Source organism: Heteronotia binoei, chromosome 21, assembly GCF_032191835.1.
Source record: "Heteronotia binoei isolate CCM8104 ecotype False Entrance Well chromosome 21, APGP_CSIRO_Hbin_v1, whole genome shotgun sequence".
Classification (NCBI taxonomy): Eukaryota; Metazoa; Chordata; class Lepidosauria; order Squamata; family Gekkonidae; genus Heteronotia; species Heteronotia binoei.
In genome coordinates, this window is record NC_083243.1 from 81,257,317 (window position 1) to 81,273,177 (window position 15,861).

Below are 15,861 nucleotides of genomic sequence, written 5' to 3' on the forward strand. Positions count from 1 at the left end.
CTCCAAGGAGGACTTTTGAAAGATATGATCAACACTGAACATATGTTAGATGAGCAAAGGATACCAGAACAAAGTTCACTCTCTCTAGCAGTTTGAGCTGACAGTGTTGTCTCCATCTTACCCAGAGCCACATGCTCTGCAGAAAAACCACTTACATAGCTGAAGTTGCTAGATGCTTTGGTAGAAACTGGTGAACCAATTTGCATACACAAGTCTGCCTCTGAAATTTTAATTGGCTGCAGCAGATAAAGAAGATTGCTGCCTTCTTGTTTTATTATTCATTTGAGCTTTCAAACTATAACTAATTAAACCTTTGATGACTTTTTGTTATCAGTTTCCATTCAGATGTTAAAATTCTACATGTATCCTGACAGCTACAAAACTGACACAAAATGAACATTAGATAACAGCATTTTTTGTAAGACATATGGTGTGTTCACACTACACTAAATAATGCATTTTACATCCAGATTTTTGCTATCCTTACACAGTAAAAATCCAGATGAAAAATACATTATTTAGTGTAGTGTAAATGCACCAATAGTCTCTCCTTATAGCAAGGAGCTGTTCATTTAGTCCACTTGGCAGTGACTTTTGGTGGTATGGAAGGGATTGAAAAACTGTATTCCTGGAGGCTAAAATCCTGTATTCCTTTAGGATAAAATCTGCATAAGGAGAAGTGATAGAGGCCTCTCATCATTCGTCACCACCCACATTTTCTTGCTCTGTCTGCAGAACCTTTGAGTTACCTTACCTGGAGTTTTCCCTGTAAACTCTGAACATTTGTAAGAGACTGGCCATAGTCTCTGGAGGATGCCAGGGGAAGTTTCTCATGAATCCAGGTTAACTCCTCAGTGACATCTTGGAGGAACTGATAATGCAGCCTGCTAGCTTCCAAGCACCCACTTTTCTCTTGCAATGGCTCCCTAAGAAGTTTGTATCTGGGGATTTAAAAATGAACCCTCATTTCAGAATTCTCAAATATAACTAGAGATAGGAGGCTGATAAAAAGAAAGGAAAGGGGACTGAGAACAAACAGATCCAGAAGCTATTCCTGTTCCTTCTGGTTGGCCCCTGAGAAATCAGGACCACCCCCCCCCCCCTTCATGGCCATCCCAAGTCTTTGCTTGACACCATCACCTGTTTCCCTCACCCTCCAATGGTGCCAAAAACAAATAGGGTAACCACCAACTGGCACTAATTACTCTTAGACTGTCTTCAGACAACAGGCTTGGCATGGTCCGGCCATGTCCCTAATTTATTCAGTGTTATTTGTTCTGGAGAGGTTTGCCACCCTTAACATGCCCCACTGCACACTCACTCCATGGTTGACTGTTCAGATTACTGCTTCATGTTAACTATGGAGTGGGCAGTTGGGCAGCATCCTTTTTAAAAATTATCTTTCATGCATGCACAGAAGCATTCATTTGAAGCACAACTCCATTTTGACAGCTCTGTAACCGCTCTGCCAAGCCCTATGAGTCACTTTCGCTTCACCTCTCTTCCTTGCAATACATAGGGGAGAGTGTAAGTATCATGCAGATTTACATGAGAGTAGCCCCACTGATTTCAGTATCTTTGTTCTTGTGTCAATCATGGGATGCTCTTAATCAGCAACTCTGAAACAGAAAACCTTTTTTCTGTTAACACAGTTTAATGGGGGAAAGTGGGATGTGGAGGAGGGCTGCAAGCTCCAGGCAGGGAAACTCCTGGATATTTGGGGATGGAGCCTGGGGAAGACAGGGACCTTAGTGGGGTACAATGCCATTGAGTCCACCTTTCAAAGCATTCATTTTCTCCAGGGGAACTGAGCTCTGTAGTATGGTTAGCATCTCTCCCCACCCCTCAACAGCCAAGCTCCATACACAGAAACCTTGCACACACTTTACACACTTTGGGGTCAGATAATCAGCCCAACTTTATTCAGAAATGGGCTGCCTAAACTTTTAAATTTGTTCAGCTTTACCCAAGTTTTCTTGAATGAGGGATGCCAGCCTGCCCAGGCTCTCTGATGATATGGGAGCCTAACTAGGAACTATTTCCACAGCTTTTCAGCCCCAAGAATCAGGAGAGAGGGGGGTTTTTTTTGGAGGGGGGATTTGTTGCTCAAAAACAACTCACTCAGGGGTTCTTGACAGAATGTTCGGGTTCAGAAACATGCTAGTGGTGATTCAAAAACCTGGGGCAAAGATCTTCTCATGTGCACATTGATCTGATTTTTTTAAATGACATGCAGATGGAAGTGTGTGATCTGACTCCCCAAATGGCTTGATTTCACAAGAGAGAGTTCAGAATCTGACATCAAGAAATGCGCAGTGAGACCAGTTCAGTCTGTAAAGATCTGACTATCTTTGGTGGCAGGAAAACTGCAGAGTGAGAAAGGGGCGTCAATGACTGGGGAATGGGATATGGATATCACTGTCTGAATGAGCAATTTTAATCCAGAGGTGAGAAGCAATGACTTCAGAAGTCACTCTGCACCTGTTGCATTTATTGACTTAGTTTGCATACCTCCTGTTACACTTCTACAAGTAACTGTAGGGAAGTTCTATTGCAACTTGCAATTTAAAGCTACTGTGCTCCTGGTATGGCAAGCTTCTTTGCTGCCCCTTCAGGTAGCAAAACAAAATAGGTATGACAAGTTTCCAAAGATCAGACTGGGATAATTCAAAACATAAGTTTAATAAACAAAATAATATACATGTGCTGTCTAAGCTTTTGGGCTGAGCAAGGGAACAAAGAAAAGGTGCAAACACACAGTCCTTTCTTCCTGTGCTCGGTACTTCCTAAATAGTGTTTAATATAGGACAGATTACCTTTCCTTAAAGTTGCAATAGTTAAAGTTCATAATTACCTTTGTTCTCATATTTGGGTCTTCTCTCCAATGTCCCTGCAGTATGGACAAATGGAGCTCCTAGGTGAAAGCTTAATCCATCATGGCTTGCACCTATCCAAACAGCATTCTTCCTTGTATCCTCAGTCTACATAATCTCTGCCTTCCTCCTACTTGAGATGACCTTACTCTCCCTTCTTGTCCCAAAGGAATAATTTTACTTTGTTCCTTATGTAGCGGGAGAGTCTCTCCTGAGAGTCTGTAGCCCGTGCACAGGGCCCGTGCACGTTAAATAAAGAAGCTGTGTTTCCTGACTTTGCCTCACGCTGCCTCTGTGATTGATCCAACTGAAATTGGTAACGTATAGCTCTCCCGCTACACTTCCATCTTCCCATCTTCATGGCTCTAGGTGTGACTTACTAGCTGGTTTAAGGGATTAAGCCATTGCCCTCCCACTCTCTAGCCTTAAAAAGAAATTGAGTGCACTGTCCGGGAGCTTGACAGCTCCATTCTTCAACCCCTTTCCTATCTGTCAGCTACTGGTATGCAGCTGGGTTCATAGACAGAGAATAATCACAGTAATTGAAATATTGGGATAAGGGCATTTCTTGGGTGGAGGACATTTCTCCACAGTGATAGTGAAGGAAATAGATTAGAATATCTTTGGAAGAGCCCTGACCTGGATAGCCCAGGCTATCTCAATCTCATCACATCTCAGAAGCTAAGCAGGGCCAGTCGTGGCTTATACTTGGATGGCAGACCATCAAGGAAGGGCAGAGTTGCTATGCAGAGGCAGACAGTGGGAAACTCTGAATGTCTCTGGCTTTGAAAACCCTATGGGATTGTCATATGTTGGTTGCAACTTGGCAGCAAATGTGTCTGTATGTGTGTGTGTGTGGAGAGAGGGAGGGGGGGAGAGAGAAAGGAGAAGGGGGAAGGAACAAAAAAAGGAGAACTACTCAAGTACCTATGCACCACATTGTCTACTGTCTCTTCAATTTCATCTGCCATAAAATTCTTCTCCTGTTGGAATTCTTGTGCTGTTTTTACAAGCTCTTGTAGCTGGTCTTTACAGCCCGCAAAATCTTCTTCTAATGCCTCCTGTTTCTTTAGAAGGTCATTCAGAACCAGGAGGTCAGGGCTATTTGCTGGTACATTCAGCTCACTTTCTAGATCATCCAGATATTTTTCCACATCATTCACCTTACGGAGGAAATGCATAGCCTATGGTCAGAAAAAAGAATTTTTTTCATAGCCTGAACAGGGGTATCATGTTCTTATTGCAACAGCTGTCTACTTGAACAAAAAGGTATGTTTAAACATTAAGGTGGCCTTTGAAAAGGAATAATTAAAGGTTTGATCCAAGGGACAGAATGAAGTCACAGAATGGATTCTTCTCCCTGTCTTCCATACCCCTTGAAAAGCTACTCCTGATGATCAGGGATACAGATGGATACAGGCAGAGCTCCACTCTATGAACTCATTCCATCCACTGATCCTCCCAATGCATTTAGCAAGTTATTAATTTGTCCTTTGATCCACTGGAAAGCAACAGAATATGGAACACACTATTTAGACAGCCAGGACTCCTGTGGCCCTTATCATCAGACAGCAGTTTCATCCTTAGAGGCTAACAGGCCCTGGCTTGGTCCAATTTGTGACTGTCTGCATAAATTTTAGCAGAAAGACTTAGCAGCCCTGATAGGGAAGAAATGAGGCAAATGTGTTAGAATACTGACATGCTTGAATATCCAAATGGTGGGCATTTATTTTGTGTATTCTTGAACTTTCAAGTAACTAAGGAGAGAGAGCACTGCAATACCTAGATGGGGGGGGGGGGGTTCATTTAAACAAGATTTTTTTAGTAGACACGAACAATATACTTTTGATGATGCTAGGGTTAAGAACATAAGAGAAGCCATGTTGAATCAGGCCAATGGCCCATCTAGTCCAACACTCTGTGTCACACAGTGCCCCCCCCAAAGGAGGTTCACAAGTGGGGCTAGAAGCCCTTCCACTTTGCCCCCCCCAAGCACCAAGAATACAGAGCATCACTGCCCCAGACAGTTCCAATAATATGCTGTGGCTAATAGCCACTGATGGACCTCTGCTACATATTTTTATCCTGTTCTAGACCTATTTTAACATGAAAAATTTGGAGAAAAAGAATATTTCTTTTTGCACAATCTACATTATGCTACAGAAATTTCTCTATAAAATTGTGCATGCTTGATTGGTGATTAAAATGTGGAATTCAGTGCTGGAGGATGTAGTGATAGCCACAGGAATAAACAGCTTTAAAGAGAGATTAGACAGATTCATGGATGTAATGTTCCTCTTTGGCTGTGGGTTCCCAGGGTAGAGTACTCATTCAGGCACCTATCCTCAGGTCCATTCAGCAGAGACAAGCTAGCTCAAAACATCAACAGCTTATTTACAAGGGGACCACTCTCACAACCAGGAGTCGCTTTGTAGAAAAATAGGTGGTGGAGCTCATTAGTATAACTTGTTAGCATATGCTGTCCCCTCAGCCAAAAGCAACCCGATGCAAGAAAGGAGAGCCCCAGGCGAGTGAGACCTGCTTGGGCTGGCTAGAGATCCAGCCAGCCGAAGCAGGCCTTGCTCACCTGGGGCTCTCCTGAGCTGCCCTCCCAGTCAAAAGGCCAGCAAGCCACCTGCCACCCAAAATCACATAAAAGGGTGGCAGGAGCTTCTTCAGGGGTTAATGAGGGCTGCTGGGGGCGTGGCTAAGCCCCTGGTGGCTGGCTCGCTGCCCACTCTCCTAATCCAGGGATTGTTATGCAGCTGCACCTACTATTCAATGGACAAGGTAGGTGAGGAGGAAGAGGGGGAACCCTCAAAAAGGTTCAGGGGCTGTGCTCCTGTGAGCTCCTGCTGAATCCGAGGCCTCCTTACAACCAACAGCTACAGTGAACATATAAAACTAGAAACTGAAACAAGAGCTCCATCCAATAGGACCAAACTAAATCACAGATATTAGGGGGAAGGGAGCAGACTGTTCCATTACATGTATACATATATAGAATAAATATACCACAGTGGAAGATAGATCTGTCATTGGCTACTAGCCATAGTGACTGAGGGGAACATCCACATTTGGCGAGACTAAACCTCTGAATTCCAGAGCCAGGAGGCACATCAGGGAAGGTCTATTGCTGGTCATTCCAAGGAACTGGTTGGCCACTGTGTAGGACAAGATGCTGGACTAGATGGACCACTGATCAGGTCCAGCAGGGCTCTTCTTATGTTTTTATAATGTCCTTTGTTTCATCTCCATTTTAGATAAAACACTTTCATGATTAATGCTCAAGTTAGTCATGAGTGCTAAAACCAATGATACAAGCTAGCCATGACAAATTCAGTCTCTACTGCTTCAATGGGATTTGGTCATAGCTTATTTTAGCTGGATCAAGGCTTAAATAATTTGCTTGCCTAGCAAGCACCTCTGATTTTTAAATGTTTTAAACTGTTATTTAAATAGAATTCTAATGTAAACATGCAAGCAGAACAGCTAGCTTTGATCCTGAATTCAGCTCTAGCCAAAAGGAAAATAACCTGGAAGACCCAGGATCACATCCTTGCTTGTATGTGAATTTACCAGGAAACACTAAGCCAGTTACTTCCTCTAAACTTCTGTTGCTCATCTTTGCAATGAAAACTGCAGCAAATATCTCAGTGTTTAAAGGCAGTGGTCCCTTAATGCTGGTGCTTGGGATGAAATGCATAGACAGAACTCTAGAGTCATTGTCACTAGAAAGTATGCCAAGTGAGATTTCTCCCCAAGAGTTTTGATGTACCTTGCAGGCATCCTGCATCTTTCTTTCCTTTTCATGGCAGTTTTCCAGCAACTCATACCAAAGGTCCTCTATTTCCTGCAGTCTGGACTGGATGACATCAGGGGCATAATGTCCCTCTTGGAGCATCTTCTCTCCTTCCTGCAGCAAAGAAAGTTAAACTTCTCCTTGTCTGCTTATTTTCCAAAATGAATTTTGTGTGAATAGTTTCCAGAAGGGTAGTCAATTTAGTATTTAAATATTAAGTGCAATAGAAGCTTGTGGCACCCTAAAGTCTAACAAATTTATTGTGGCATAAACATGACCCAGAGCCCTTATACCATTAACACACCTGAATCAACAGGGAGTTGTGTTCCTCACTTTATAATATGTAAGGAAAAGCCCTCTACTTTTCATACATATGAACATCGTGATCACCAGTATGGTTGCACACATCTGCTCTAAGAAGTGGACTTTGCCCACAGTTTCTAAGGCTTATGTCGATACTATAAGCTTCAGCTTTGCAGCAGCATTCTACATTTCTGGATGGGTGTTGGCCAGAACTGCAGACGAGCTTCCAGCTGCTCCTTGTGTGCCCAGTCTTGGCCGCTGCAGTGGAAGAAGCCATGCCACCATGTTTCCAGCCTGCTTCCATGAACCAAAGGCTAACACCACCAGAATCCATCTTGTTTTCCTGATTCCATATCCAACAGCTGCTTCAATTTCTGCATAAGGCAATCATGCTTATCCAGGCATGGATCCTGCCAGACCACTCAAGCCTTTGTCTAACGAAACCCAGGACAAAGACTGGTGCCAGGAAGAAGACTAAGGAAGACGAAGACCATCTTCAGCCAAAAGCCAAGTTCCATTGTAAACCGGGTGTTACCTAGGCCAACATTTGATTCTCTATTGTCACCTTTTTAGATAAGTCCATTTAATCTTAAGTGTTCCCCACCCAGTAATCACTTCTATTCTTCTTCCCAACTGTCACTTTGGAGCCTCCCCCTGGTCCGTTTCAATCTGAAAGTTCTCTCAGATATCCAGGATCCAGGCAAGTCCATTGGTCAAGAGCAAGCACCCAATTAGGTGTCACCAATGCACTTTCTATTGGCTACTGCAGAAGTCCAGCCTTATGGCCACTGCAGAGCCTCCCCTTTCTCCTCCCCTATACCTCCCAGCCCCTGAGGGTCTAAAGTAGTCTATTTAACCTCTGACCCAACTCCACTCATGTGTGCAACTCCACTCATGTGTGCACCCCAGTTCTGCTGTCTAGATCCATCCCCAATTCTGGCCACAGTTTTGGGTCCATTTCCCCCGTCCTCTTATGTCGCCATTGGAGCCTTCTTAAAGACTACGATAGGTAAATATCACCCTGTTTGTCTACCCATGTGTTCCTCTATCTCTCTCTATATATTTCCTAGGATTGTATGTATGATTGTATGAGTATTCTATCTTGTATTTATGCCTATATTTTCTAGAATAAATTGTAATTGTTTTACTTAATTAGAGTCCCTATTATTTAAGCATTACTCTCTGGTTGGTTAATCTTGTATACATTGGGAAAAGATCCCGAGTGAGCCAGGTGCCCACCTAACTAATTCCCCAACCTCGTTTTGAGGGCATTTCGGCTTACAAATAATACTCCCACCCACCCAACCCCATCATTCTTCTGTTTCTGTTCACATGGGTGACATACATCTGCCAACCTTTCAGATGTCAAAAGGCACTTTGCCTGAACTAAATCGTTAAACTTCAACACCTTTAAACAGTATAATTTTGCTTTCAATCCATGATTAAATTCAAGTCCCTAATTATGGGACTTCTTGCTATGGGTCAAGCTTCAAATTCCCTTCTTTTGGCTCAGTCTTCTGGGGAGGATCCCTTCATACTGACATCAATATGATGCTAACTTAAATCACGCACAGTTTGGATACGAGCTAGGTCATTTCTACTGGCCATGATCTCTGCCTGGAAAGTCTGGTGCTTTTGCACTTTAGCAGGAAGGTTGCTTGGGTCCCTCCAGCTCTCGTCCAATGCAACAGTGTTTTTTTCATTCATCCATGCAGCCACCTTTGGGAAGAAGAGAAAACAATGAAGCAGAGGCAAAAAGCCAGGAATTATCTTTAGCTCATTTATCTCAGAAATGTTAATTGAGGGAGACTACAGCGGGGGGTATTGGAGTTATAGGACTAGAAAGTTGCACATGTAGTTTGGCCCTGAAACTGCTGCGGGGGGGGGGGGGGGGCGGGCATGAGCAACATGCATTAAAGCCAAGGTCCTGGAGAAGGAAGGAGTGATTAACTATTTCTCCCTATTCCATTTTCCCAATCATAAATCCATTTCTTGGCTTATTTAAGCTCTGGTAGGGAAAGAAGACAGGTACCTGTATTGTGACTGTCTTAACCCTGCTGCTTAAAATACAACCTAATCAATCACTTTCAATATTATCCAAAACAGCTTTCCCTCCTAGCTGTTTTTAAGGGCCAAATTTCACATTAGGTCTTCCAGCCATGGAAGTTTTAATGAAACATATTCTTTGGCCATGAGAAAATCTTCAAAGGTATTTTACAACTATTTCCTTTCTTCTGCTCAGTACAGTCTCCATATCCATTTTGCCTCACACAGCACAAGGAGACATGTCACCCTAAGTTTCAGTTTTGGTTGCCTTCACTATATGTATCTTGTTTCTTTAAGATTTATGATGCCTTTCTATCTTCACGGGATACCCAAGATGGCTCGGACAAGCCTGCGTGGGACTTAATAGAAGGCTCTGGGAGAGAGGAGGGAAGAAGCAAAATTGAACTCTGAAGTGAGTTCTGGCCATTGCATTTAAAGGAACTATGTTTCTTTTAAGTGCCATCCCTCCATTGGAAATAATGGAGGGTGGGGGCACCTTCTTTTGGGGCTCATAGAACTGGATCTTTTTGAAACTTTGGAGGGAGGGAAGTTGAGGAGAGGCATTAGCAGCTATGCTGAAAATCTGGTGCCTCTACTTTAAACAAGATCAGCTCCCACAGAGCCCCAGATACCTATGGATTGATTCTCCATTATACCTTATGGGGGACCAGTCTCCATAGGGTATAATGGAGCTCCCAGCAGCCATTTTCCCCACACCACTTTCTGATAGATCTGAAGTGGAGGGAGGGGCTACAAACTGGGGGAATCCCCTGCCCCCAGCTGGGGATTGGAAGTCCTAAACTTGTGAGACAGAGGTTGTGATGGATTTTAGTGTCAGTGACCAGGGGGGATACAGAAAAGTTCCTGTTTGCGGTTGGTTTGTGAGAGGACAGAGTGTGAGGGTTAGTGGGTGCTTGTAGTCTGTTGGAGAGTGGTGATTTTGTCTGGATTTTTTGGGTCTTTTTCTGGTCTGTTGCTCATTGAGCAAGGTCTGTTTTGCCTAGGCTGATTGCAGGCCCACCCTCTGCTATTGATACTGAAAAACAGGGGCTGTGGGCCTCTGAACTGCAAGGTTCCTCCTAGGCAAGGGCAGTGGTGACCCTAGGGCATGTGGCATCCCAGGCAGGCAAACTAGGCATTTGTCATGGGTACTGGGAGGGGGGAGCCCAATTCAGCGCCCCCCCTCCCAGTCCTAGGCAACCATCTAGTTTTCCCAGTGGGTGAGCCTGCCCTGGGCAAAGGTGCAATGACATGTTGTCAGCTGCCCAGCAAAACTGGTTGACACTGTGTAAAATATAATGCTGGACTAGATGAATGATTCATCTGATCCAGCAGGGCTCTTCTTATGTTCTTATGCTGTGGTGACCAATGGTGAGGAAGAAATGGAGGAATGGTATCAAATGATGGATGTCACCAACCATATAGTATATATAGCTTAGCACAATTGCTTTTAAAAGAGACCTCCCTTGATGGGAGAGGCGCATAGTAATCAAAACAGTGACCTGCCAGCTACCTTGACAAATGCTCTCACTGTGCAGATGTAAATGAAAAATAGGCACAACTCAGCATAAAACAGGCACTTTGACCAAAGTAAATTAAAATAGCAATACTTTTTTTTACAAAGTTCACAGAACTCAGTGAATCAAGCTAAATATGTTGATACCTCAAAGGAACTACGCAAAAAGCTTTGCAGAAGACTCGATTCTTTCAGCAGATGCCTGCGAGCCAAAGCAGTTTCCAGAAGTTTCTGCTTTCTGCAAAAGAAACATTGACAACCGAATGGTTCAAGAAGATACTTTACTAGAGGAAAAGAAAATATGGACTATACTAATGTGCATAGTACATACCATCTGTTGCTGTATGTATTTATTGTGTTAACAAAATTTATGAACTTCTTACAAGGGCCAACAGATCAAAACATACATAATAAAATCACATTTTAGAGCCACCCTCCCACAAAACCAGACATCATTAAAACTTTTTTAAAAGAGAGTTAAAATATATACAAAGACATAAAAAACAACAATTAAAATATTGGTTAGGGAGGAGGGATGGCTGAGGGAATGCCAAGCAAAACAAAAAAGTTTTCACCTGCTGTTGGAAGATGGCAGGGTTTGGTCCAATTCCAGAAAGGCACAGATGAATCTCTCTGGGGAGAGAGACTTGGTGCCATGAATGAGAAGGCAGTCTCCTGGGTTGCCACCCACCTAGTCTCAGACAGCAGGGGCACCTGAAGCACTGTGTATGAAGAACTGTAGCGGTTGGGTGGGCTTATATTACTCTACTAGGTAATTTCTGCATTGTTTACTAATATCTTGTTAATACTTATGCTATATTTCAGCTTTGTTTCAGATTTCTGCATTCCTAATCCTATTACACTGCTTATTAAATGTCTCATCCTATTCCTGCACTGATTTACATTTAGTAATCTGGCTTGAGAGTCAGTGAGAAAGCTGGACTAGAAAATAATGTAAACTTAGACTGTTTTCGCACACAGCTAACCTCGCAGTCACAATCCTGTTCCCTCCACAGCGTCCGGTCGGATTTCCCACCATCTGCGCCGGAGTTACAGGAAATGCCGCGGCTTTTGTGTAGCAAACGTAAACCACTAAAACCCAGTTTATGTTTGCTATGCAGAAGCTGTGGCATTTCCTGTAACTCCGGCGCAGATGGTGGGAAATCCGAACAGACGCTGCGGAGGGAACAGGATTGTGACTGCGAGGTAAGCTGTGTGCGAAAACGGTATTAAAAAATAACCCAAGAGCATAAGAAGGTTAACATTCTTATTATTTGTCTTACCTGCTAGGTTAAAATATATGCTTAATTTTGGGAAATAAAGCCATGTAAATCAAAAACCATAGAACTGAGCATAGTTGGCAAGGAAATGCTTGAAGAACAAGAAAAGATCAAATGCCATTGAAAAGGAGTATCCCTCTTTTCATCAAATGTGAGATATTTCCTCAGTACTATGTGGGAAAGGGCACGGACCGGACCACGGACCTAATTTTTGCATGGACCAGAGGTAAGTTCATAGTCCATTTGCCTAGTCTGTGCATTTCCCCTTTTGATTGACTACCAATGGATTGCATTTTGATTTTTGGTGGTTTGTTGGGAGGGGGTGTGTGTCTGTGGGCCAGACAACCTGGCGTGGAGACATTAATTGTCAAGGCAACGGAGGGGGGGGGATGCTTTTCTAAAGCCCTTCTGCAGTTCTGGAGGGACTGGGTAAGTGAACTGAAGCCATTTAAAGTTTAAGTGCAGGGGACTGTTAGACACACACACACATACCCTTGCACATGGACCCTAAGATCTCCCTCTTTCCCAAAGCCAATCTGCACACAACTTGGAGGGCAAGTAGAGGGGCATCCCAGGCAGGTCTGCAGCCAGTTTGATGCCTTTATCATCATCATCACATTTTATTTGTATCCTGCCCTCCCCGCCGAAGCAGGCTCAGGACGGCTGGAGGGGGTCCTGTTTGACACATACTCTCCCTTTGCACATGGACCTTAGGATCTCTCCCTTTCCCAATTTGCACATAACTTCGAAGGCAAGTAGAGAGCATCCTGGAAAGGTCTGCTGCCAGTTTGATGCTTCTAGCTCATAAAGGGGGGGGGCATTTGACATATTCCCTCCCCTTGTCCACACTGAACCCTAGGATCTCCCCCTTCCCCAAAGCTAATCTGCATACAACTTGGAGAGCAGCTAGAGGGGCATCCTGGGGAGGTCCACTGGAAATTTGATGGCTCTACTTTGCATGGGGTCTGTTTGGCACACTCCTGAACCTGAACTATCCTGGGGGTCCCCTAAACGGGCATGTAGAGGACAATCACCTGGAGACTTGTTGCAAGTTTGGCATCTCTAGCCTATAGAGGGGCCATTTTACTGCATCCAGAAGTCACAAACTTAACAATGGACCACTCCATTAAATGAGAAGGTCTGTGGTGATCTGTGGTCTGTGAAAATCCATGGACCATGAATCCATATTAACCTCCTTTTTTTTTTGGGGTCCATGCTCATCTCTAGTACTATATACCTGTGAAAATGTAACCCAGATTACTCAAAGTATGACACTGATAGCCAGATGACTATGTTGATAAATTAAGAAGATCAGAGCTTCTGATGAGCATAGGAGAGCATTGTTAGATCAGACTACTGGTCCAACAGCATCCTGTTTCACACAGTGGCAATGTTGCCCTGGAGGGCCAACAAAGAGGGTGCATAGAGGCCAAGACCTTCCCCTAGCACTACTATTGTGGTTTGCTGCCTCTGACTATGGAGGTTCCCTTTAGTCATTGTGACAGGCTTGTCCTCCTTCAGTCTCTCTTCTCCTTTTGCAGTTATCTATGCTCATGGCCACGTAGGGTTGCCAATTCCCAGGTGGGGCTACACAATAGGTTACACAGAGGAATAAAGTTGCAACCAAATAAATCAAAACCACACTGTGAAAAATATATTTACAAAATGTGATTCATATAAGGAAAAAAGTGCCATTCAGCAACCTCATCATTTTACATACTGCATGTGTGTGTGTGTGTATATATAGCTCTTTTTGGATTCATGCCTTGGATTTATTTATGATTTGGACTGATATATATATATATATATATGTGTGTGTGTGTGTGTGTGTGTGTGTGCATAAACATGCACATGTGGTATGTAAAATGACGAGGTTGCTGAATGGCACTTTTTTTCTTGTATGAATCACATAGAATCATAGAGAATTATAGAGTTGGAAGGGACCTCCAGGCTCATTTATTTATTTATTTATTTATTTTGTGATTTCTATCCCGCCCTTCCCAACAAGTGGCTCAGGGCGGGTCATCTAGTCCAACCTCTTGCACAATGCAGGAAACATTTTGTAAATATATGGTTTTGATTTATTTGGTTGCAATCCCCAGTTGGGGCCAGGGGATCTTCCAGTTTGGAGGCCCTCCCCCCCACTTCAGGGTCATCAGAAAGGGGGGAAATGTCTCCAGGGCACTCCATTATTTCCTATGGATACTAATTCCCATAGGATATAATGGAGAATTAATCCATAGGTATCTAGGGCTCTGGGGGGCTGTTTTTTGAGGTAGAGGCACCAATATTTCATCATAGCATTTGGTGCCTCTCCTCAAACCTCCCCCCAAGTTTCAAAAAGACTGGACTGGGGGGTCCAATTCTATGAGCCCCAAATTAAGGTGCCCCTATGCTTCATTATTCCAAATGGAGGAAACACATTTAAAAGGAGTGTGGTTCCTTTAACTGTGATGGCCAGAACTCCTTTCAGAGTTCAACTGTGCTTGTCATACCCTTGCTCCTGGCTCCACCCCCAAAGTGCCCAGATATTTCTTGAGTGGACCTGGCAACCGTATGGCCATGTCCACTTGTTTCATTTTTTTATTTAAAGTTTCATGCCATGTCCATTTGTGATGAATTGCCAGCCCCCAGGTCCCATAGAGTTTCATCCAAATACCAGAGTGCTGCTGTGTGACATCCCTGATGCAATGATATCACTCCCAGGTGACATAATTGCAGTGGGGCCATTACACAACATCCCCGCCTTACTCTGGAATACCTCTCTAATATCCGCACATGATTGCTGAGGGACCTGGCAACCCTAATTCTACAATTTATAATGTTGAGTACAACAGTACTTCCTTTTGTCTGTTCCAAGTCTATTGCCCATCAACTTCACTGGATGCCTGGGAGTTCTAGTATTATGAGGGAGGGAAACAAAGTTTTAAGTGAATGCATGTGTAATGACCTGATGCCTAGGGCAGCCTAGAGGGCAGGGAGAAGCCTGCCTAGGAGTAGATACAGGGGCCTACATCTCCCAGAATTTCTTCTGTCCCTCTGATTGGATGGTAGAGTTTTGGAGAGAAAACTAGCCCAAGTGGGGTGGGACCTGGGATGAAAAGCATAAATAGGCCTGGCTGGAAAGGAGGTGGTTCTCTCTGGAAAAGTCAGCAGGGAAAAATGTTCTCTGTGGAAAGAAGGCAGCGAGAGAGGGATCCCTCACTCAAGGAGGGTGAGTTTGGTATTAGAGGAAGGGAACTTTTAGCAATTCCGCAGGGCCTGTAAGACAACCCTCTTCCGGCTGGCCCACAACTAACCGGCCCTGTATCCCTGTATACTGACTACTGAATATTGAATATGGAACACCGGAATGCTGAAGACGGTATACCGAATCAGTATTTGAATTTGAATAGAGTGTAGCTTCACGACCGCTGTCTGATTTTTAACGATATGTATATTTATAACAAATGTTGGATTTTAATTATTTAATATGAAATGTTAATTTTAAAGTGTAATTTATTTTTATGTTAGTTTTACATATGTTGTAAGCCGCCCTGAGCCACTCGGTGGGAAGGGCGGGATATAAATCCCAGATAAATAAATAAATAAATAAAGTCGCATTAGGGCATTTCTTTTTGTTTACACCAACCTTTATATATTTCACTGCTGCACCAAACCTTTTTATTACTCACCTATTGTTTGAGCACTGTAAATAAATTGTTGTTTAATTGCCTGGGTCCTCATGTCTCTTTGGTTACAGTTAAAAGGTTTTACTAAAAGGAAAAGGATGCTCTGGGCCCTCCCATGCAGATAGGCTTCCCAATCCCCAGGTCCCAGTGGGAGATCCCCTGGTTTTACAACCTTCCCCCCACCCCCAGTCAGCTGGCCGGTGGGGAAAGCCCCGCCCCCACAGCCACCATGCAGCTCTAGATCTTGGGCAGGCTTAGAAACCTGCAAACAGGTCCATTTCAAACAGGTCCCTTGCAAAATGTGTGTGTGTCTGTGTGCCTTTAAAGCTGAGCAGGAAGTACTTCATGGGAAGGGTCAGCAACACAGGCC

The 15,861-nt window shown here is 43.7% G+C and overlaps 1 protein-coding gene across 1 annotated transcript in view; it reads right to left on the reverse strand.

Moving 5' to 3' along the window:
- SPTBN5 (spectrin beta, non-erythrocytic 5) overlaps positions 1-15,861 on the reverse strand; it is a 215,039-nt gene that overhangs the window by 49,143 nt on the left and 150,035 nt on the right. Inside the window, exons 44-48 of the mRNA XM_060262355.1 lie at positions 10,688-10,778; positions 8,551-8,697; positions 6,652-6,789; positions 3,801-4,057; positions 755-941 (exon numbers count right to left, since the gene is read on the reverse strand). Coding sequence (XP_060118338.1) covers positions 755-941; positions 3,801-4,057; positions 6,652-6,789; positions 8,551-8,697; positions 10,688-10,778 — 820 coding nt within the window. The remainder of the gene's footprint in view (positions 1-754; positions 942-3,800; positions 4,058-6,651; positions 6,790-8,550; positions 8,698-10,687; positions 10,779-15,861) is intronic.